This window comes from Botrytis deweyae (genome assembly GCF_014898535.1).
Source record: "Botrytis deweyae strain B1 chromosome Unknown BDEW_004, whole genome shotgun sequence".
Taxonomy (NCBI): domain Eukaryota; kingdom Fungi; phylum Ascomycota; class Leotiomycetes; order Helotiales; family Sclerotiniaceae; genus Botrytis; species Botrytis deweyae.
The window spans coordinates 2,080,117-2,103,490 of record NW_024066211.1 but is presented as its reverse complement, the minus strand read 5'-3'; the positions used below and the strand labels follow the sequence as shown (position 1 = coordinate 2,103,490).

General features: G+C 41.7%; 9 protein-coding genes across 9 annotated transcripts; 8 read left to right on the top strand and 1 right to left on the bottom strand.

Moving 5' to 3' along the window:
• Window positions 1–292: 292 nt before the first annotated feature.
• Window positions 293–2,539, top strand: EAE98_002640 (uncharacterized protein; the record flags this gene model as incomplete). Its single annotated transcript, XM_038950260.1, has 1 exon — window positions 293–2,539. The coding sequence occupies one exon, from the start codon at window positions 293–295 to the stop codon at window positions 2,537–2,539; it is 2,247 nt and encodes a 748-aa protein (XP_038813999.1).
• Window positions 2,540–4,328: 1,789 nt separating this feature from the next.
• On the top strand, window positions 4,329–5,165 carry EAE98_002639 (uncharacterized protein; the record flags this gene model as incomplete). The annotated part of the gene is made up of 1 exon (XM_038950259.1): window positions 4,329–5,165. The coding sequence occupies one exon, from the start codon at window positions 4,329–4,331 to the stop codon at window positions 5,163–5,165; it is 837 nt and encodes a 278-aa protein (XP_038813998.1).
• Window positions 5,166–6,500: 1,335 nt separating this feature from the next.
• On the top strand, window positions 6,501–7,214 carry EAE98_002638 (uncharacterized protein; the record flags this gene model as incomplete). Its single annotated transcript, XM_038950258.1, has 1 exon — window positions 6,501–7,214. One exon carries the CDS (start codon window positions 6,501–6,503, stop codon window positions 7,212–7,214), a length of 714 nt encoding a protein of 237 aa, XP_038813997.1.
• A 1,132-nt stretch (window positions 7,215–8,346) lies between these two features.
• EAE98_002637 (uncharacterized protein) lies at window positions 8,347–9,108 on the top strand (the record flags this gene model as incomplete). The annotated part of the gene is made up of 1 exon (XM_038950257.1): window positions 8,347–9,108. The coding sequence occupies one exon, from the start codon at window positions 8,347–8,349 to the stop codon at window positions 9,106–9,108; it is 762 nt and encodes a 253-aa protein (XP_038813996.1).
• Window positions 9,109–10,567: 1,459 nt separating this feature from the next.
• EAE98_002636 (uncharacterized protein) lies at window positions 10,568–11,227 on the top strand (the record flags this gene model as incomplete). The annotated part of the gene is made up of 1 exon (XM_038950256.1): window positions 10,568–11,227. The coding sequence occupies one exon, from the start codon at window positions 10,568–10,570 to the stop codon at window positions 11,225–11,227; it is 660 nt and encodes a 219-aa protein (XP_038813995.1).
• A 1,013-nt stretch (window positions 11,228–12,240) lies between these two features.
• Window positions 12,241–13,104, top strand: EAE98_002635 (uncharacterized protein; the record flags this gene model as incomplete). The annotated part of the gene is made up of 1 exon (XM_038950255.1): window positions 12,241–13,104. One exon carries the CDS (start codon window positions 12,241–12,243, stop codon window positions 13,102–13,104), a length of 864 nt encoding a protein of 287 aa, XP_038813994.1.
• Window positions 13,105–14,957: 1,853 nt separating this feature from the next.
• Window positions 14,958–16,587, top strand: EAE98_002634 (uncharacterized protein; the record flags this gene model as incomplete). The annotated part of the gene is made up of 4 exons (XM_038950254.1): window positions 14,958–15,021; window positions 15,104–15,184; window positions 15,292–15,384; window positions 15,683–16,587. The coding sequence occupies 4 exons, from the start codon at window positions 14,958–14,960 to the stop codon at window positions 16,585–16,587; spliced, it is 1,143 nt and encodes a 380-aa protein (XP_038813993.1).
• A 466-nt stretch (window positions 16,588–17,053) lies between these two features.
• Window positions 17,054–19,035, bottom strand: EAE98_002633 (uncharacterized protein; the record flags this gene model as incomplete). The annotated part of the gene is made up of 3 exons (XM_038950253.1): window positions 17,054–17,153; window positions 17,201–18,719; window positions 18,765–19,035. The coding sequence occupies 3 exons, from the start codon at window positions 19,033–19,035 to the stop codon at window positions 17,054–17,056; spliced, it is 1,890 nt and encodes a 629-aa protein (XP_038813992.1).
• A 1,815-nt stretch (window positions 19,036–20,850) lies between these two features.
• EAE98_002632 (uncharacterized protein) lies at window positions 20,851–22,192 on the top strand. The gene is made up of 5 exons (XM_038950252.1): window positions 20,851–20,883; window positions 20,934–21,121; window positions 21,170–21,271; window positions 21,327–21,439; window positions 21,493–22,192. The coding sequence occupies exons 2-5, from the start codon at window positions 21,007–21,009 to the stop codon at window positions 22,006–22,008; spliced, it is 846 nt and encodes a 281-aa protein (XP_038813991.1). The 5' UTR covers window positions 20,851–20,883; window positions 20,934–21,006; the 3' UTR covers window positions 22,009–22,192.
• Window positions 22,193–23,374: the final 1,182 nt, after the last annotated feature.

Genomic DNA, 23,374 nt, shown 5'->3' with positions numbered 1-23,374 from the left:
TACTATTAACAGTACTATATTGTAGGATTTAGGAACGGTTTATGACGCTAGCACACTAGTACTGGCCATAATAGAGCTTCATTTCATATATAAGCAACATAAAGTTCCTCCCAAAAACATCCATTCTCTTTCCCTATCTTTCTTCTACATATTAACATCTACAATAACATCTTGACCATCTCTATTTATCTGGACTCGAATTTTTCAAGAAACTTTTAGTCTTTAGAAACCTTCAAAACATTTCCACTTTAACTTTTTTTGTTAACCAATTCATACAACCAACTCGTTCACCATGACTAAATTCTCGGATTTCTTTCGTGACGTCGGCGGATCCATCACTGGCGCTTTCTACATCAAGAGTGGCAGACGCAGCCACAAACCTGCCAACAACAAACGCCCAGACACTCCTCCCTGCTATGAAGATCTTTTTGGACCATTGATTCAGGTTCCAACAGCCTTGGACGCAGCTGCAGAGCATGAAGCCTTCTTGATGCGAATCGCTCGCGATCCATCAATCCTTGAACACAATCCAGACTCGGAGGGAGATTTCCCACAAGAAACATTGTCAGACCGAATGGCACACGACCCATCAACCAGAGAGCGCCGCCCACGCCCGAACCGAATCACAAACCATATTCCTGTCGCTTCTCGCATCTACTCAATGTCACCGCAGGTAATCATTCCTGTTTCACAAGCTGAGGTACAGCCGCGCGAAGCCACTCCTCCACCATATGACCATAGTGACAACTTGGTCATTCCAGAGCCAGAAGTTGATACTGCTGAGCCATTTTTACATCTTGTCGAGGAAGCTATCGCAGCTTCATCTCCCCAAGCCAGAGCAGTTACTCCTGAGCAAGAAAACAATCATCACGAAGATATAATTGCCTCCTATTCTGGCCACCAATCAAGAGTCAATACTCATCGTTCATCCCCAGGTCGCTGTATGAGTTCTAATAATACCGAGGATGCTCAATTACCACCAAGAGTCGTCAGCAACCCGGAGCCACGCGCCTCAGTATCCAGGCTTCCAGTTGCAGTTAGATCCACTTCATTGCAAGATAGATCCACTGCTACTCATAACCCAAGCTCGCGACCAGAGCCTTCTAGCTCACGCCGAGTTGGAGGCCAATCAACTGCTCGCGAATATGGTGAAACATCTCATGTACAGCCAAGAGCTGTTGGTACTCCCCAGTCAGCCGCACGATCATTTATCCCAGTTGCTGTTAGACAATATTCAACACAACCAAGAAGTACCCATGATTATGGAGATATTATTCAACGCCATGCACGTGTATCGGATCATCATACTAGCTTGTTAAGAACTACAGGAAGCACAGCACAACAACTGCCAATGCCAAGACAGCGACCACATACTGTTGTTGCTCAAGATGAGTCGGAAGAATTAACAGGAGAAGAAAATCCTGTTGAGATCCAAAATTTCCTGGCTCGCGATCGATCTGCCTCTGGTAATGGCCACCAAAATTCTCAGGGTGCTTCATCTTCAGGAGATCTTACCACTTTGAGATCAGAACATGAATCTCATCGGGATACTGCATCCGGCACTCAAGCAGAACATCAACGAAGCGCAAGCAGCAATGAATCCGATACCAGATCAAGAAATGAAGCTGCTCATTCTGACAGATCCAGGGATTCCAGTGTCGGATTCGATACACAGAATAGACAGCCCAACACAAATGTCTCTAGGTCTGGATCTTCTGAAACTTTGAGACCTCTGCCTGAGCAACGTGATCCAGTTCACCCAGGTATCACCTCTCCTCTATTGATCGCAGAACTTCACCATGGTAGAGCCAACGGAGCAACTAGAACAACAGTTATTGGTCAACATCTTGCTGAGCGACTTGATGCCGCACGAGCTGCACGTGGTCTACCTAGGTCGCCACGTATGTGGGATATCCCTACACTAAATGATGAAATCAGCAATCCTGTTCATCCGGCAGACTTCCGCGAAGGTGGATATCAACCAACCAATAGGGACCCAATCTCACGCTCAGAGCGTCCACCTGCTCGGTCAAATAGCACCGTGCATGGCGAACACAGACAACGCTATGCGAGACATCAAGGCGCTATTGATAGTATGCGCAGTAGAGAAATGGAACTTGACCGAGAGCTAAAAGAGATCCGTGAACAGGAGAGACAGAGAGCCATCCGAGAGGTGGAGGAGAGAAAACAACAGGAGAGAGAGAGAAGACACAGAGAGAGAGCACGCAGAGCAAGAGAGAAGAAAGAGCGCCAACAGAGAGAAAGAGAGGAGTTGAAAGGAAAGAGATCAGATGCCGTTGATAGTATTCTCCAACCCATCCATATTGATCGTTGTTTCTGTTTTGAGGAATTCGGAGATGGTGGCTCGCCCCATGAGCGTGTGAAGTTGGCGCACTGCACACACGTTTTTGGAAGAAGTTGCATCAAGGAGTGGTTGATGAAGAGTGATACCTGTCCAAAATGCGTGGCTGCCCACTCTGCTCTGAGTGCTTTGTCGCAGGAGGCACGAGCATTGAGAACTCAACAAGAGGAATATTAAAGGTTGGGGAGGATTATTCAACGAACGCAATCTGGGCGGGGTTGATAATGATGAGTTTAGGCAGATGCGTTCGGTAGGGGGGAATTGAAACTCTGGGAAGGTAGCTTGCGATGGCTTTTCACGAAAGGGTTTCTACTGAGTTAGCGCTTGCTAGAAACCTGAAGCTACCAATTTATTCACAGTGGGGTTTAGTGATGGGGAGAGAAATAACTCATAGTCAAGTATATGAGAATAAGATCGACGAAATATCATCTTTGGTATATCGACGACGTCGTTTCTGGATCGTGGAGTTGAAAATCGGTATGGATGTTATCAATTCTGACAGCACATTGTGGCTTCACTGGGCCTATAACAGTTTCTTTGCACTACTTTCTTCTTTACTTAGGACAATTTGCAAGCATCTTTTGAGAAAAGTAACTTATATGCATGTGAATTAGACACAGTGACTCCTTAAAATTACAAAGCTGCTCTAGAACTACCGGGTAGCTAGGTGTCTGTGAATTTGTGAATTATGATTGCTTTTTTACCTTGTCAAACCAATAAACAAGCTGAATACTTCATATAACAAGAAAATACATCATGACGAATATACAAAGTAAAACAGCTTTCCAGCAGGGAATCTCAAAGCGTGAGCACATAGTAGAAAACATTGTTGAAAAGATCAACTGATGTGAGTTTGTGTAATAAAGATTAGGATTAGCGAAGCAACAATTAGACTGGGAATGAAAGACACTATTTTCATCTTGGTTATACAATGAATTTTGGGTATAAATAGCTTACAGTTGCTGAGAATAATGGAATGTTATTATTGAATGCACTTTATGAAGTATATTAAGAAATCATCACTCGAACTGAATGACTGATATCTTTCATATCTGTTCTTTGTGGCCTCAGAATGAAGACTGCCAGCAACTGCCCTAGCCATGACTTCTTATTGTACTCATAGTAGAGACACTAAAGATACTGTAACTTTAGCATTACTTAAACATTTTGCGATAGCAACAGTGAGATCCAGAATATTTTATGTCTACCAAGGTAGCTACCTGTTTAGTAGAATATTCCCAGAATTTATTTTCTCAAAGATTCAAGTCCACTACCTAGGCAGATTTTGACATTATTTAGATAAAACTTTTTTTTAGTGAAATTTTCAGATTAATAAGTGGTTGACCTGCAACTTGTGGTCTTTGAGATGCTCAATTTTTGTACAAACATATACCTGATTATTTCAAGCTTCGAACGGCAAGTTCAAATTTATACATAAACATCTTCGTTGATATCTAAACTGTATCATATCTGATATTTCGTATATAACATTCATGATTATGCAAAGTATCTCTTGAAATCTAAGATCTTCTTTGTGAGCTATGTTCGGATTTTTGGTCATTGATCTCCTAATCCCCTTGAGTATTCACTTTCATCTATTCACTTTGTCAGCAAGAATGTAAACTTCTGCATACTTGTTTCTAAAATAAAAGTTGTCCAATACACAGCGTCAGAGCTTTGGCAGACTGCTGTATCAAAAGTCGCTTGTTGCATATCTAAATCTTTTTGTGATACCTAGGTATCTAAAAATCATTTGTTATGAGTGTGGTACTTCCATCTTCCTTACAAATATCTCTCATCATAACATTGTTCTGACTTCAAGTATCCAACCATCGACTGAACACTTCATACTCTCCTGGCAGCTCAAAAATTGTTCGAGATATATCAAATCTACAACAACACCAGAAAATTAAACTGTTTCCAGTCTTCAACTTTCGAAACTCTACACACAGAAATTCCCATCATTATGTCTTCTGGGCAGAGCAATATTTCGGCCACTGAGGAGGTAGAAAGATCTGGGCAACAAAACACTTCTGGAAATGCTGGATCTCTTCTTCTTGAATCACTCGCTCTACATGAAAATATTCTGCAAGATGAAGCTCCAGCAGATGCTACTTCTTATGACACTCCTGAAGATACCGAGAGTAGTGACCCTGCCAACAACGAAGAGCTTTCGGGTGGCCTTACCGATGACGATAGTTCAGACACTTCTTTACAAAATGTTGTGCCACAAGAAGCTGCTGCTGAGGATGTGGAGTCCATTAATGCTGAGATATGGTCCCGATTTAATCGGTATATTCGAACCAGGTTTCCAAACACCCGCATGAATAATCAGCATGTAGTGGGAGCTCTCGTGATCTTCAGGCAACAACTGAACGATCGTAATGGCAGTGGCACCACTCCAGCATCGACAATTGATTTTCAAGACGGAATCCCGGTTCAAACGATATCTATAGAGATAATAGATGATTTCCACGGTCTATACGCGGGCATTAGGCCACGTGAGTCTCATGCAGATATCGAAGAAAATCACAGAAACCAGGCCATCGACGAGCTTTTGACTCCAGTCTTTATTGATGAAACGCAAACGGAATCGGTACTATGCCCAATCTGCAACGAAAAATACGACTCAAGTACAGAAAATGGTGCTTCTCATGGCGCTTGCATGGTACCAGGCTGTAAGCATGTCTTCGGGCGGGAGTGTATCAATATATGGCTTAAGGAAGAGAGAAAGAGCACTTGTCCAATGTGCCGCGGTAAACTCGACATTCCCACTAACTCTTCGAATGTTTACGACTATTGAGTGGACGTACTACCTCATAATTGGAGAAAGTGAAGAAGTTATTTAGGGAGGATAATTGAAAATGTCAGCTATTCCACAGAGTTGATAAGCATTGGTAATCTCAGAGGCCACTTGTAGCATTCTGGTGGAATGCAAGCGAATGTACTTCTCTTCGAATGCACAATTGAGCGGTTGAGGGAAGGCCTTTCAAGATAGGTAGATGAAATAAATACTATACAATTAAAAGAAAGCCAAATGAGACAGACTCGATTTTCAAACTAATCTTACTTGACAAAGTGAATTTTAGCCGTCGATCTGGAGAATGACTTCCTTCACTACTCTGACGGCTTCTTGAGCTAAACTTAAACTGGAACCTTCAAAATTCAGTTCTTTGACAGCGGACCTGGAATCTAACGTCACAACCTCGCATCATATAGTAAGAAGGAGTATGAGACCTCACTGCACCAGACGGATAGTATGATTATCTTCCCATTTGAAACTCTTACCGCACGTCTTACAGGTCTATTATTAGCTCTTGGGGTTTTGGCGTTCAAGCTTGATGTATGCATATCACTGTCGCCAGGAACTGCAGATACACCATATATATTAATCGATAAACTGAATGCAGATAGGGAAGGGTGAGGGGGAAAGCGAACAGAAAAGGAAAGAACCTCAAAAGCTTATTTGGACTCCCTTCGATACCTACCTACTGAAAGTCACAAAATGAATGGAATTTAACTTAATTTTCTTGAAACCATGTAACATATCTTCTAGACTCTCGAACAGAAAAATTTAGAGAGGACCAATTATCACTAGTAGCCCACGGAGTAGTCCACTGGCACTTGTGATCTTCCACACTAGGATACGACTAGAGATCATTTTCATGGGACTATCACAGAATTCTAATATAATAATATGTGTACAACCAAAAGTTGAGGTAGAGTAAGCATAGTACTTTGTATCATTTTAGGGCGTCACACAGAAAGCCGAAAGCCAAAGCAGCTTCCCGATCTTGTTCACTATTCGACTAATAAACTTAGTGCGCGTCTTTAAACTAAAGAATTCGAAGAGACTGGATCGTTTTCAAATTAAACTTTAAACGGCATGTAGATTATTCTAGTGCTTAAACCAGTGGATTGAGCCGCGCTGGCCATTTTTGAACATAAAAAGGTAAAGTACATTCTACAAAATTTCCACACAAATCATCTCTTTAACAAGTTGGAGAAATATTAATATAGGTCAAGGAATCTCAAATTCTATTCATTACCACTTCTCATACTCAAACAATATAGAAAGAACTCCTCCAAGAACGCACTCGACCCAATCACTAGTATAATTTATCAACACACAACAATTATGGCAAATTCTCCCCCCCCGGAAACTGAGTCATCGTCGGACGCCCAGCAAGATGTATCTTCTGACCAGTCTACTCGGGCTGATAGCCTCAGTCAATCACAACAAATGGCTGAAATTATACAGCATATAAATGGTGTAAATGGCATAATATATGGAAGACCAGGGGCAGGGACATGGGCTGCGCGGATTAGAGCACGAATAGAAGCACTAGTGTCATCTGAGAACGACGAGCAATTGGTGGGTTCTCAATCCGAGGGTGAAGAAGCACGACAGGCATCTGAAAATCACACGGAAGCAATAGCGAATTCTCAAGCCGAGGACGCAGAAGCTCAACCCCTGGAGTTTGGGGGTCTACCTAATCCTCCGCCTTTGATCTTTGAAGATGACACGATGATCAAACGCAGTTGTTATGAGAATTTTCGACTTGAAGAGATTGAAAGTTATCTTTCTCCCGTATCTGCCGGAGAATCAGACCGCTGTCCTATTTGCCTGGAAAAATACAATGAAACCTCACATGCTCCTACTGTGGTCAAGGACATGCGCTATTGCAATGATTGCCAGAGACTCCACACTATGCGGCCCGACACCAGCGACTCTCACATAGCTTGTGCAGTGCCAGTATGCTCGCACATATTTGGCAAACACTGTATTATTCAGTGGTTGAAACACAACTCTACCTGCCCTCTGTGTCGGAATAAGGTAGATATCGAATAGAGAAATTTCATCCATGGAGGCCTTCAAACGTTTTGGAATATGAATTACAGCGGGGATTTACCTTTGATCGAAAAGGCTCAGTGAGGTTTTCGAACATTTCCGATTGTTCAGTTTCGTGCGTAGGCGCAACAGAATATCGAATCAGCGTTTGGTTGGTGCATTTAGCAATGGTTTTTTTTAGCGATCAAGCGGGATATTATCCAGGGATAATTAAAATGCGTAGAGAATTGAATTTTTTAAAAAATCAAGAGAAAAATCACATACAGAGACATTGAAAATTATGACAAGTCACCGGCACGCCCATGGGGTTCGTAGATTCTATCATATAATGTAAATACAGTTTATCCTAAACTGTATCAAAATTTGAGTTCCAATAATCAGAGACTAGAATCTAAGTTTCAAGAAAGAGAAAGAAAGAAAGGCACATGATCGTCGATTCCACCGTGAAATTTATTCTTCTAATATAGAACCTATCCTTATAGAATCTACCCCCCTACTCCTTAAAATAAAACACATTCCTTTACTATATGATCCAGTATTTTATTAATTTTCGTCCTTCACATGAATATACCTGACAGATACTCTAATTCCATTGGATCCAGGGCCCACATGACGATGCCTTTATATATATACATCATCCCCCATGATCCGACTCGGTCTCGGCGTGTGTAACACAAAAAGCAGATACACGAAAGTAATAGATTTATTTGCCTTGATAAGATTTCAATTCCACTGATTTGAAGCGGAAGATCAGTTGACCTTTCTTTGTACCCAATTAAGCAGTAGAAGTCATATTTTGTCCCCTGAGGTGCATGCATAGCATGATGGACCGTATTTGCGCTCAATATTTCCTGTATCAGACAGACCGTATCTTTGATGATACTGAAACAGTATGAACATAGTTGCCAACTTATAAACAAGTCTTGTAACTGGGGCTTCCTCGTTTCTCTCTTCCTGTTCGATCATCAACAACAAGTAACGTTTTCCAACCACCTCACAACACTTTCTCGACATTGGATCTTAGAACATCATATAGCACATCTCTTTCGGAAACATAAACGCTCACCTAATACCAACTTACAAGAAAGATATAACAAATATCATTTCCATCCTCCAACAAACCGGAAGCACCATGCTTCCTCATAGACTTAATTCGCGCTCACACCGCATCCCACCACGTGGTTTCCGAGTTCCTGAGAACACGACAAGACCACCCACGCCAATGACACCATTGAATCCGATTCCCACAATGATATCAACTATGGTTACGATACATGGAGTCACAATCGAAGTTATTTCCCCTAATGGCGACATGAGCCGTACCAATCCAGAGTTCGAGAACATTGCAAGAGCCGCCATTGACATCGCATATAGCGATAGCGATTATCCGAGGATATCTTCTGGTGAACTTGACATTGAAGAAGATTTGGGAGAAGAAAATCGATTTCTTGCAGCTCTATACTATGGTGATGGGCGCATGAGAAACATGAGTGTGAAAATCTTATTCGATTACACGAACCGAATTGAGGCTATCAATGAGATACTAGAGTCTGTGGATGTTGAAAATCTTGATTCGGAGCATTGTATCATTTGCATTGAGTCATATACCACGGCTGCCACTCTAAGCGAGCCCGAAACAGTGGTAACCAATTTGGAAGCTACTTCTGATTTTACGAACGGTTTCGAAGATTCGATCGATACTTCAAAAGATTCCGAAGATTCGATCATCATTTCAAATGAACCACATCATGCTGCAGTGAAAATAAAGACATGTGGGCATGTTTTTGGTAGGCGGTGTATTACACAATGGTTGAAGGATAATAATCCATGCCCAATTTGTCGTCGGAAAGCGTCACTACCTGTGCCATTTCATCTAAAGACGTGGGTAGAATAGGGTTTAGAATGGCGAACACGAGGAATATCAGGCCAGGGACTGATAAGGACAAATATTGATTCGTCATATAGTCCATCAACAGATATTGGAGGGCCTCGACATCAGGATGATTAGTTGGGAATACTTTCAGCCCATTTTGAACTTCTACCTATGAAGCTACTATAAATAACAGAGCTCAGTAAGTTTAGATGGAACTGCAAAGTAGATGCTAGATAGTTTCCAATATATCAATAAATTTAAAGAAACTTTTGAGAACATCGAACAGTGAAATACTCTCTTAGATACATGAGTGAAAACGACAGCTTAGACAAATGATCTATAAATATAGACGAGCAAACGAATTTATGAATAGTCGTACAGTTGAATGTTTATAAGATTAATATAAAAACTTGTAAATGTAGATCTTTAATTAATGTCATTATTAATGTTCGAATTTCATAAAAATAAAGTATAAAGCTTCAAGTTCTACTCAGGTGATCTTCTATCAATAGAATTCGGTTTGCTCTACTAAATCAATCCTAATACTGACCCGAAGTCTGTATCAGACTGCGCAGGGTACTCAATATTCCAGACTACAATCTAATAATAAAGATTATCAAATCCCCAAACAATTAGAATATTCAAATCATTCGTGATATCGAATTTCATTGAAATACTGAAATTTTTTAAAATTTCAAGATTTTTAAATACTTCTAGATATTCAGACCCTTATATTGTTTGACTGTAGTCTAGACTGTTGAATATACTGAGACTGCGCAAAAATAATATACATGTACAGATGATCTACGAACAATTTGCTTTACAAATGATCTATTGAAGGCTCTACCTACTCTATAGATTTTCTGTGAAATCCATTATCCATTTTACAATATTATGTTTATTTCAATTCAGTACAAAATCAAGCTTGAATCAACAATAGATCCTGAAATTATTTGTGTATAATCTGCTCGAATTTTCAAATTGTTTGCTCTATAGAAAAATAATCTGCTCTACATGTACTCGTTACGAAGTCTCGTCTGTAATTAAAATACAAATGGGGTTCAATTTTCGACTCCCTCTTACGGCGATTTTGTAGTCGCTTCTCACGCGAGTGAATAGATAAAATTAACGAGAATGATAATAGTGAAGTTAAACGACAACATGAAAGCCCGTAATGGAAACGTATCTTGCACCGTAGCAGCCGTAACATTCCAAATATCATGTTCTAACGACAGTAATAAAACTTTGTCAAAGAGTGTCTGAATGATGCCGTAAGAATGATTTATCTAGCTTATAAGGAGCATCTATGCCTGTCAATAAGAGTTTTTATCTTTCTATAGACTCATCACAAATACTTTCATCATCCAATAAGTTCAAGGAGTCGACGGATAACAAATTTCAGAACAGTTACCACCCAACCTCATCAAAATCTCAAATCGACCCGAGTTTCTAGCAAAGTCAATCTACTATGTCTTTAATAATGGAAACTATACTTTCACGATTCCGCAACGCCCGCTCTTCGTCGTCGACCAAGAATACCTTCTCACAGGAGATATTCAATCGTCTTAACCTCACAAGACCACGAAGACACATGGATTGGCTCAATCTTTCTGCTCAATACGAAGAGTCTGGTCTGACACTTGATATTGTGTCTACCGGGAATTTAGCATTCACGGGGCAAGATTTCGATAGTCTTGAGGATATTGTAGATTTTGAACCGGAGACAGTCCCATTACTTTCAACTGCGGAGCTTCGTAGAAATCCCAATTTGGATGGACAAAAGCGATTTGCTCTTCTAGGAAATTCGGATGGCACAGTGAAGTTCATTGTGGTTGAGATTAGGAAGAGCTACCACGATCGAACCAGAGCTATCAAGGATATGCTGCCACCAGTCGATGCTGCGACATTAGACTTTGAACAATGCGGTATCTGTATTGAGGCATACGCTGAGGCTACCATTCCTCTTGAACCCAATCACGAGCCTTCAAAGATGCCAAAATGTGGACATGTATTTGGTAGGGATTGTATCGTTGAATGGTTGAAGAAGCATGATACATGCCCCTTGTGTCGGGATGAATTGATGCTTCCGGTTGCGTATAGACTACGTGTAAAGATGAATCAGAATCGAGAACAAGCTTGAATCAATGCTTGATGTTTCTGACAGCCATATATCGAGGAAGATAGAGCGGCGTTTGAGTACTCATGCATCTAGGTGCAAAGACCAAGGGGGCAACAGTGGCACATGGTAATTTGAACTATCAGGGAGAAACAACTGCAGACATTTGTAGTCCTTTTTACAGGTTGGTTTTGGGAACCAGTATAAAGCACGGAGTATACCCACTCGTTGCAACTGTTCGAGAAGGCGATCTCAATTGTGGTACGAGAACGCCACTTTAGCGCTAAATCAAGTACCTAGTTATACGCAAAGAACTCTGGAATATAATTCTGACATATCTTGGTGACCTCATCCTGATTAAAACGTGAGAATGACCTATTGAACCTTCTGAAATCGCTATATGAGAATAAAGAATTAATATGTGACCATAATTTAGACGTCAGAATAGCTGCCCCCCCCCGGTTATAGCAAATATCTGGACATACACTCGAGCATCTAAAATTGAACTATAGTTTTATAGTTTAACCAAGGCTCAACATGAAATTCAATTGCGAAGCTTAAATTGGATCAATCATATACATTTTTACTATCAATATAAAGACCAGTATGCCACTCCCAGCCTAGACCCCCAGGTTAGACTTCTCCAGCATGAACCTCTGACTTACGTTAATCGCATACACAACAAAGTAAGTTATTTGCATAAGCTGCTCATGTCCATATTCAAGAATACATGATGTTACGGTTTGTGTGTTACTATACACACGGTGCCGTATAGAAGATGCTTGCTGTTTACGAATTAGTGCTGGCCGTATGCGTTGTACCATGCTGATAATATATCCTTTGCTTTAAAACTAGCGCTGGAGTCATAGAAAAGACCGTATTATACTTTATTGTACCATCTATCATTATTAAAGGATCATCTCTGGAGTTGAATTTCTTCTGAAAGATAAGGAAGTTTGCACAAAATAAGAGCAAAGGCTTCGTCGATAACATCTCCATCAAATCTTTCAACAAACCACCAAAGTGTACCTATCAATATGCCATTATCAGATAGTATTAAACGTAGTTTCAAAGCTCGGGTCAAGCCTAGGCGTCAAGGCCTCAATGAAAGCAACATCTTTGGAGACGGAGCGCCTTCCACAGGCGGAGTTCAAGAAAGAACTCCCAGTTCTTCCAAAAACGCCAGGCCATACGAGGCACGCACATCCGAATATCTTATCCCTTATCCATCTGAAACATTAGATGATGTCAACGATGATATTGACAATGATGGCAACAGTGAAGAGAGCTGTTTTACCGACTTATCATTAGAGAATTCTATAGCCCGTTCTGTTTCAAATAGTACATCTCCTGGTTATTCAACCGCTTTGTCTCCTCGTCCGCGATCTTGGAGTCGCCACAGTCAACAGGAAACTACTGCTAGCGATCAATTCGTGAGCGACTCTCAGCGGAGTCATGATCATATTCGCTTAGATAGCGACAGCAATATCCCAGCAGAAGACTTAGAAATATTTGGTTCCCCTCTAGAGAGAGTTAAAACTAAAGAGGCTTATCCAAGCTCGAGTTCCAGCATGCAAGATCCAATTAGTCCCCAGATGGGAGAAGATGTTAAACAATCAACTTCTAGCTCCAGACCAAGGAATTTACATTCCGAAGATCATTTCGCTGCCAATAACTCTACTGGAATGGATACCCTACAGCCGCTCTTTACATCTCAAGAAACACAAATGTCACACCGACAACAAAACCCTGAGCGTATGATGGTACCTAAACCTCGGTATTCTCCATCAGAACACCCTCATCGTGAGATCGGCTTTTACAATGGCGTATTCTTCGATCATACTTCTAAGAATCTTCATATCAAAGACGATGTTCGAGATAGTGCGATTAAGGAAATCTAGTTCATAAATGTCTACAAGAGACCCTCGAACGCTAAGGTTGAATTAAGCGAGAATTCATTCCAACAGCCGCCACGAGAGCACTTCAAGTATCATATACCAAGGCCATTGCAGTTTGGGAAAATATTGCACCAGGAAGTGTCAGACATGCTGGAATCTTGTTAAGATTGCATTTGTGCAAATAACATGATCATGTCACAATTGTTAGGACAAGAAGGCAAGTTTTGGGTAACTGGATCAGAGGATAATTATCAGAGCAGACCGGAAGATATGTATCGTAAAATAATCCATTAAATTTGGCTATCCAAGCTTTTGTGACATTAAAATTCAGTAAGGTCAAATTGCTAAAGTGAGTTGCATACTGGATATTTTTTCGACGTTGTGCTGGCATGAAATTTCGGGCTTGAAAGCTTATTATAATTGAGGGACTCAATATTATTTATTCAATGCATCAAGAATGTTTTATCGAACATAGAAATAAAAAAGAGTTTCCACAAGTTATCATTAATTGTACATCAAATAGGCAAGTACTAACTGATGTAACTATGTCAGGTCGCAGTGGTTGTAAGTTTTAATGTATGTATTACTCGAGAATAACCTGAGACTTCATCTGCCACTATTCTCCTAAAGCACAAGAATACTTTGAATTACCTTTTCCATCCATATGTCCAGGCTCAATCATGCACACTTTGGAAACTCTGCCCTTCAACTTAAAGTATCTTCATCACACGCCTTAGCGTGTTCAAGTCCTTTATTCTGATGTAGCATCAGAGCAACTCAGAGGCTAAGAGCCTTAGTCTTATCAATAAGATTTGAACGAGTCCCTGTAGGGTTGTCAAAACCACGTCAGCAAGTACGGTAACACGTAAGTAGTAACTTGAATGATGCAATGTGAAAAAGAAAGAGAGTGAGGAATGCAATAGATCGTACCTAACCCATATTCTCCGGTTTTGCTAGCAAAGAAATCATTGAACTATCGCCAACCATAGCCAGATGGGAAGAAAAAGAACTGCACCCGTACAGGCGGCCTGGCATATAATGGGACTATGTGGTCTTTTATGATTAGTAATAAAGGTCGCGTGGCTTGCGGAAGCTCAATCCCCACGGGGGCGCTTGAGATTCTGAAAATCGAAGCCGTGAACTTTAAATTAGACGAGAAAAGATTCCAGTTATTGGTGGCCGTGGATGTAAAAAATCAAGTTACGGTCAGTATAACGTGGAAGATCTATAATCGTACGAGGAATCATAATAAGCGATCGTTACTTCTTAGAGAGTAGTGAATCACTTGACGCTTGATGAGAATCATTGTGCCGATTTACTCTAGGGTCTCCTAAATATCTATCCCATGAACTCGGATTGCAAGTCACGTTATTCGGTTCCACCTGGATAGACCTTTCCTAATATATGCAAGTGAACGACCAATATAAAAAGCACGATTTGAACATGAATATATTTCGTACTTTACTGACCCTCAATCAATGAATGTGTCGATACTGTCACTCAATCACTAAAATCCAGCAGCGAAGTACGGTTCAGCCGTATTGGACCCGTACTCAATCACAAATCAATCATCCCATCTTAAGCGATACAGAGAACCGCACCACTCAGTATCTACCTAGGTACTTAAGCTATCAGCTTTACAACATTCTCAACTTCCTTTTTGCTTCTTCCATTCACAATAAATTCTCCTACAAAGTTACCTCAAAGTCAAGATCAAGACAAACTCAAATCTCGATGTCCGACTTTGAACCACAACTTCAACCAAATAAACCTTTCCACCACAAGAACCTCAAACTTCTTTTCTACAACAACCAACTTCCAAAAAACAAGGCCGATTATCTTCGAGAATCTTAATCATGCCGCGAATGCTTGGCTTGCCGGTTTATTACACTGACGCTCAATGGCGCGCATTGAAATCCAGTACGTTTAAACTACTTCAATCATTAATCCCCCGCCTCAATTCCACAAGACCAGTGAAGCAATTCAGCTAACGTGAAATTAGAAGCCAGAAACAACCATCCATCTATTACAACTAGGAATGCGGAGATCATCATGGAAACTATTAGAGTCTACGATGCCATTTGTATGTTGCCATACCAATCCTTTTGTCGCACATCTGTTGCAACCTCTGTTTTTTTGCGAACAGAAATAAATGTACCAGCCAGAACTAACTTTTGTGTCAAATTTTAGTGAAAGATAAGGATCCGACACCTCTTCCTGAATTTGCGGATTCTATCACATATGACAAGAGACAAGTCAATAAGTTTGTACTCTATGATAGACGTACGTATCTCCTTTCTTTTATTTCAATACTCCGCCTACAGTCTAGCATTCTCCCTTGACCTGTTATTTCAATCAGTCAGAATATCCAATAGTTTGGATTGGCAGATTGAATACAACTTCTCGGCGTTTAAAAAAGACCACATCATTCAAAATGAATCCAATATTCCAGACTTCAAACCATAATATTAGATTGTGGATATTTTCCTTACAGGACTGCAATTTAAACTATCGGCAGTCCTGCCTCTAGCCTAGATGAATCTCGCACGTCTTGCCTAGTCTCCTACTAACTCACCAATAGACACAAAACACGAATATATTACCGTCATGAGCCCTTGCTACCTCCCAAAGCGTCGCCCTGACGCTCGCGTTGGCAAAGTTCCGAAGCAGGTTGACACGATTATCAAACCAACAAGAGATCCTAGAGGATCCACATTTGGCTTTATTAGAGAGCCCGAAGTTGCCATTGTCGAAGAAGAAAAAGAAGCAGAGGAATTGACTCTAGAGGAAAACAAGGCTGTCGGTGGGGAAAAGGTTTCGACCAAGAAAAGCGGCCCGGCAGGGAAGAAAACTCTTGCTGAGAAGAAGAGAAGTTCACGTTTGAAGTCGAAATTGAGTGCCAGCGAGGACTTTGTTAGAAGAAGCTCGAGAAGAATCGGTGGTGCAGCCCCCGTGAGTGCTGTTATTGATATGGATGAGGGAACCCCTGGAGCAGAAATTGCGAATCGGGAATTGAGCAAGCTTGCGGATTATAACTCTCCGGGGTCAAGAGAAGGTTCTTATGAAGGGGATGAGTTGGCCGGCGACTTAGATTTTATGAATGGTCCTCCCATTCCGTACAAATCGCTATACAGTCATCCTAAACTCGTCTACCAGTCTCCATATGCACCCATTCCAGATGCTTATGGAAACATCGCAAGCCGCGAAACCACCATATCAGCTCCACGCACAATTACTCCCGACGCCGACGACAATTTCACAAGTCGCCAAACCTCTATATCAGCCCCGCGTGTAGGCATTTCACAAGCCGGCAACAACTTTACAAGTCGGGATGATACTATCTCGTATCCAGGTGCATTTATTCCAGACGCCGACGACCAATTCCCAAGTCGCCAAACCACCGTATCAGCTCCTCGCACAGTCATCTCAGACGCCGAAGACAACTTGGCAAGTGGCGATACCACCATCTCGTGTCTATGGGAATAGTGCTAATTCCATGATTCTAGAGTCGTGCTGGAAGACTAGTCCTAGATAGTTTAGTTAGTTGACATGTGGAGAAATGGACAGTTCTTTCTAGGTTTCGAACACCAGTCACTTTATGTAGTCACTGAATTTCGAGTTCATTAGATATCCCGATGAAGCTCGAGTCAAGGCTCAAGTAGATGATATGCACACTTTTAGTAGATAGTCAAGCATCAATAACCAAAATATAATTCAAATATCAATGATGAAAATCTCTAGACCAGTAGACCCAGCCCTTGTTATTTAGTGAAATTGAAGTTCGTAGCTCTTAGGGATTTTGAAAAGAATGTGTGGCGTACTTATACAACGAGAGCTCAATATTCACCGTTCGTAAATAAGCGGTATATCACCCAGCCTAAGTCAGCATCACATAAAAGCCATCTGGGTATAGTGTAAATAGGTGTACATATTGCTTTATGCGCTCGGATATCTAAGTCATATAATACTTTGGTCCCCCTGAACCTTCCGGAACACTCCAATTGATATCCTGATCCGGCACCTTAATATCACATGTTTTACAATGAATACAACTGAGAAGGATTAGTATCAAGGCAACGTGTTGAGAAGAGAAACTTACTTTTGAGCATTGATTTGAAACCTCACTCCGATATCCTTTGTTGAATCTTCAACATACTCGTACACACCGGCCGGACAGAATCTGTTTTCAATACCCTTATACTTTGGGTATTCCATCTCCGCATGCTTATCCCAATCCTTGACCTGCAAATGAACTGGTTGATCTTCCTCGTGATTTGTACCGGTACGACTAACACTTGTCAAGATATCAAATGAGATTTTGCCATCGGGTTTCTCATATTCAATCTTTGTACATTGGTCGGCAAGCTTGGTAGCTGCAGCATCAGTGGATTTGTGCTTCAATGTCCAGGGGACTTTACCCTTTAGAACATATGCTTCGAGTCCGGAGTACATAATACCACCATATAGCTTTAGTGGTGAATGGAATGAAGGCCGCATATTTCGTACCTCCTTCAACTCTTTCCAGATGTAGGATTTGCGCAATGAATCTTCATAATCATACAAGAAAACGGACGCGTCGTCGTTTTTCTCCAATGCAGTCCATGTTGCCTCTGCAGCAAGCATTCCAGATTTCATAGCGGTGTGGGTACCCTTGATTTTTGGAACGTTGAGGAAGCCTGCAGTGTCACCAATTAAGGCGCCACCAGGAAAGGCGCATTTCGGTATCGATTGGAAACCCCCTTCATTGAGAGCACGGGCTCCATATGATATGCATTTGCCGCCTTCTAAAACATCTTTATAAAGTGGATGATGCTTCATCTTTTGAAACTCTTGATATGGTGACATCCAAGGATTTGGATAATCGAGTCCTACCACAAGTCCTATACTCACCATATTGTCACCAAAGTGATACATCCAGCCACCACCATATGTGTCTGCTGGGAGAGGATAGCCCAGGGAGTGAACAACTTGGCCCTTCTTGAACTTTTCAGGCTGGATTTCCCAAACCTCCTTTATACCGAGGCCATAAGTTTGTGGTTGACTATCTCTACGGAGGTCGAATTTCTTGATGACTTGCTTTGTGAGACTTCCATGGCAACCTTCTGCGAACAGGGTTATTCTTGCGTGAAATTCCATTCCTCTCTCGAAACTATCCTTGGGTTTGCCACTCCTCGAAATACCTAGATCATTGGTAGCGACACCCTTGACAGATCCATCCGGCTTGTATAAAACTTCTGCTCCTGCAAAACCAGGATAAACTTCAACTCCAACTTCTTCTGCTCGATCTCCAAGCCATTTTGTGAATTGATTAAGACTGACGATGTAATTGCCATGATTGTTCATCTGCGGCGGAGCAGGTATAGGAATTGCGCTACCTTTGGTAAGGAAACGCATCTTGTCACCCGAGACGGGAGTAACATTTTCGAATCTATTCTCATTGTCCTCCGCGAGCCAATCTGGGAATAATTCGTTGATAGCCGTAGGTTCAATGACCGCGCCAGAAAGAATATGTGCCCCAATTTCACCTGCTTTTTCTAAGAGTATGACCCTAAAATCTTCATTCCCTGCTTCGTTTGCGAGTTGCTTTAATCTAATCGCAGCACTTAAACCAGATGGACCTGTGAATGTTAATAAAAACCCTTGGCATGTGATAATATTCTTACCTCCTCCAACTATACATACATCAACCTCATCCGACTCTCTCTCCACCGATTTTGGGTCAAAATCCTCTGCAACATCTGCCAATCGTCGAGAGACTGTAAGAGAGAAAGTGCGTCGTTGGCTAGCAATTAATGATGAGGCAATGCGGGGTCGCGATGTGGGATGTGTGAATGATTGTTGAAGAATTCGCGGACATTGAGTCGCAATCCTGGAAGCATTTTGTCGCGCGACGTTACGCTGCAGACATGCCGTGACAGCCCTTGAAGAAGACATGATTATTGTCACCTCATATCAATTGTTCTTTCTTAATTTTAAAGTACAATTCATTTGCCTCTTGACTCACGAATGCGCTCAGAGTTCGAGTTCGGGTTCGGGCGAAATTCTTCAAAGCTTCTCGTCTCGGCAATACTGTAAAAGCTAGAACCTCGGACCAATCATGTGTCACCCGATTGAAAGCCATTTCAGCCGTAAGCAGCCAATTGAAAGCAGTTAATTGACTGAATAACATCAAAATCATCACGAAAGCGACAACATTGTTATCGTTGCAAGAGTCAGGGAAATGTCTATCATTACTATTCGGAGATTGGGTACTTGATAATCTGGTGGATGCGGAAAGATGGGAGTGTTATTTTTGGCAACGAACGAAGATACCTAGGTATTGTAGTACTCCCTCGGAAACGGTTCAGCGGGGTCGCAATCGGATCGGAACGAAACCCCCTCACAGATATGTGTTAGTTCTTCACGAATAGTATCATCTCCAATGTCAGCATTGTTTACAGCTGCTTGAATTTCTCCAAAGAATACCGCTTCATCCATTATACATCGGACTCATGCCAAGAGATTAGAAATGTGGGTGTGAGTTATGAACGTTATCTTGTTTGCCCCGCGGTACTGATACATGCAGATGTCGTGGTGTAGATCGTGATAAACAGAGTCCGAGCAAAGATGTTATCTCCTAAGACTGAATCTTCAAATCAATTGGGTATTTTTCATTTACTTACCTAGGTACTCAACCACAATATCAATGTTCTGGAAGAACTTGCGATGCGTCGTCAACTGGTCCATTGGCACAAAAGCCGTAGAGAGATCGGTGTCAAGGACCCATCAAGTAAATTTGCTCAGTTCAACATCCGTTCAACGACTCCAGTGCACTTCCATATTCTTTTTCGAATTGAACATACTATGTCTTCCATCAAGACTTCCATTAACCTGAGAACTTGGCGAAATATACGTGCCAAGGTATGTTTTCATATACAAGACTTGGGATGAGAGTTTTCCCATTATTCAGATGTACCAAGCAATTGAGGATGATACAAACTACAGTTTACGTCTCTTAAAATAGGACACTTGATACTGTGCTACCGTTACACTTCCTTTTTTGGCGCGGTATTTCACAGATCCGATGATGTTTGCCGGGGCCCACCCGTCTCGGAAGTATTTGACACCTCCTTTTTCGTTTGACGCTGTAGCCGAATTGGTTTAATCGACAGTTTGAAACCCCGGTTTCTACACTACCGAACTCAGAACTATCTCGATTCGGTACAACTGTCCACCCCAATCTTTATTTCGTTCTTACGAAAGATCTTTAGATTTAGTTGCGAAGATACACCCCACTTGAGAGGATTGATGCTTAAAAAGCTTATTTTTTGTCTGGAACTATATTCCCGACGACGCTAACCTGAATGCTCTTGTAGTTCACTGTCCACGGGTGCGGGCGTGGGTACCAGAGAATCGGGGTTTCATAGAATAAACTTTATTTCACACAACATCTACTAATTTTCGTATTCTAAATATGGTGCCTTTCATGGTTCTTGCGTGAAAATCGATACTATATGGGGTGTGATGGGGTGTTTGACAGCACACGGTCAACGAAATAAACTTTCAAATAGATTGAAGATCAGACGGGCTAAGCATGAGCTGATTATCTTCCCTTTGTTTGGCGTCTCATGGTTTCAAGAAGCTCGAGATTCCATGGGGTCCAGATCAGCCATTGTTGTCGAACTTGAAGATAAAAGCCTCGAAAGCCTCAAGATTTATATCTTCATTCTACATCAAAACTTCATTTCTTCATCTCTTTGTGTGTTTATTTCAATTCCCTTTACATTTACATTCTTTCAAGAGGTAAGTCTTCCTATTTTGATAGACTATTGGACAATAATAACAATTCATAGCTGTGCTTTCTTACTTCATTACTTTAACCTATAGACCTAACAGCTTGACGCTTATCGCCATACCTCTTTCATCATGAAGAACTTCGGATCCATCTTAGCATTCATTGCTATTTCTGCCACACTCGTTTCTTCTCGAGCTCTGCCAGAGAGCGAGTCTGATCTCATTGCTAGAGCACCAGTTCCAAATGGTTAGCCAATAGCACCTCACGGGAAACAAACATAGCTAACAAGATCAGTATTTGAGTTCTATGCTCGATCACCAAAAAACAAGCAAAATGACGGCGACGATGACGAAGATGACAATGAAGACAACGATACCGACGATAACGACAGTGCTGGTTAGTCCTTTGGTTTCATCTTATATCTTTCATTCATACTGACTACCACTTCTAGCTAATGCAACAACCAATGCTGCCGCAGATAGTCCAAAGGCAAAGGGAACTGCCAGTCTCAATGTAAACGCCGCAGCTTCAACTGAAACTGGAAACAAAGGCAAGGGAAACAAGGTTTGTCCTACTATATATTTATCCCTCTGTCTCATGATACTAACTCATCACAGGGAAGCGCAAAGGGAACTGGTGGCGTAGCACAAGCAAGTGGTGCAGCGAAAGCAACTGGTGCAAAGGCAAATGGTGCAGCAAAAGCAACTGGTGCAAAGGCAAATGGTGCAGCAAAAGCAACTGGTGCAAAGGCAAATGGTGCAGCAAAAGCAACCGGCGCAGCAAAGCCAAATGGTGCAGCAAAGGCACCCGGCGCAGAACCAGCGGCAGCTACCTCAGCCGCCAAGGCAGGAAAAGGCGATGCCGATCCCGCTGCAGCCGGAGCTAGCACCGGCGGCGAATCTCTCACCGGCGAGATTCAGAGCGAGCTCAGTTCACTAGGTCTCCGTGGTCTTCCCATCCTTGAATCAAGAAAGAAGAACAAGAATGGTACCGCTGATGCCACTGGTACTACTGGTGGTACCAAAGCTGCTTCGACCGGTACCGGAGGCAAGAAGGGTAAAGGTGCTAAGGGGGCTGCTAAGCCTACGGGTGCTAGTGTAGCTTCCGGTGCTGCTGCGTCTGCGACCGACTAGTGTGCCTTTCTTTTTCTTTTTTCTTTTTTGGGGGGTGTTTGAAATGGATTTGGGAGGGCTCGGTTGGAAAATCAAAAATTGGACCAGGCGGTTTGATACCAGTCAACTGGGTTGATGTCCACATGTTAGACTTTAGACGATATAGAGTTCCGAGCTATAGACTGAATGAAAAGCAATTTTTAATCAAAATGCATTCTGTTTGTTAAGTGAAAAGTTGTAGTCTCGGATTATCCATTTCTTCTCATCATAGTAAACTCGATGAATCTCCCACTTCCAAGTGGAGTCTATTAGATTTTCGCTCGAATAGCTTACCATGCGATACAAGGAAACTGTTCACTGCTTCCTATACTCCCGTTTTGGTCGCCTTTTTACGATAGGAATTACCCTCGTACTTTGCTCCATGTTTCGCAATTACTGCATAGATGGTACTGAGCTAATATCATGATGTATCGCTATCATGAGAAACAATTTTCCACCCCCCATAAAAATTGTCATGAGTCACGAGCCACATCCTCGGGGGGTTATAAAATAATCCTTTCATGCAGCCATCACACTCCCAGACTTTCTACGCGTTGCGCATGGAAAACGTTAGATGTGATCTTGGATGTGGATTGCTAAATGCGACTTCTGCACACAGTTATATGGGATGTATATCGCTCGAATTCAAGTGAATATAAAGAAATCGATCCACTATTGAAATTTCTATTCGTCGTCGATGGTGCATATTGTTATGCTCACTGCCGTTCAGATCTACCACTATCAATAGCTACTACTGCTTTTCAATATGCCGGAAGAGTGTAATCAATAGCGCAGATAGAGAGGCAATACTCAGAGTATAAATCCAGCAGGATAAACTGTTCTCAATGGCACACCTAGCTTCCATTCCCGTGCTTGATAATATAGAAATTGACGAAGTTGTTCTTGGGCAATCCATCATCGGGAGGATTAAATGTTCGCTATAAATGCCCTTTTGACTTTCCATTAGAGCCTTAAGGGGGATTGGGATTCTCCACAATGGATGTCTAAAGCGACTTAAAATTTCTAGATACTTTCCATTCCCTTGCTATAAAAAGTGCACCTCTGCTTGCTTTGGTCTTGTCAACTGAATGGATGGTCAAGGCTTAGAAACACTGTGCATGGAGACTTTGGTGACTAATCGGAAGTAATATATCTTCCAGTTGTAGATCGTCTGCCTGGTATGGTATCAGAGTTGGGTGTTTGTAGTCGGGGTATTAGAATCTGTTCTTCTTGTTCGTATATTTCTACTGTCGTTCAGGTCAACCCTGTTATCGCTACGTTTCTTCTTGCGACTCCAGGCTGTGGTATCGAATGTCGAAGAAATCGAAAACATTACCGCATAAATCGC

Excerpts from the sequence above, each read along its gene's own strand:
- EAE98_002632 (XM_038950252.1), top strand. The coding sequence starts at position 21,007 with ATGAAGAACTTCGGATCCATCTTAGCATTCATTGCTATTTCTGCCACA. Across the intron at positions 21,122-21,169 it reads TAGAGCACCAGTTCCAAATG|TATTTGAGTTCTATGCTCGA; the intron begins GTTAGCCAATAG and ends TAACAAGATCAG. Across the intron at positions 21,440-21,492 it reads ACAAAGGCAAGGGAAACAAG|GGAAGCGCAAAGGGAACTGG; the intron begins GTTTGTCCTACT and ends AACTCATCACAG.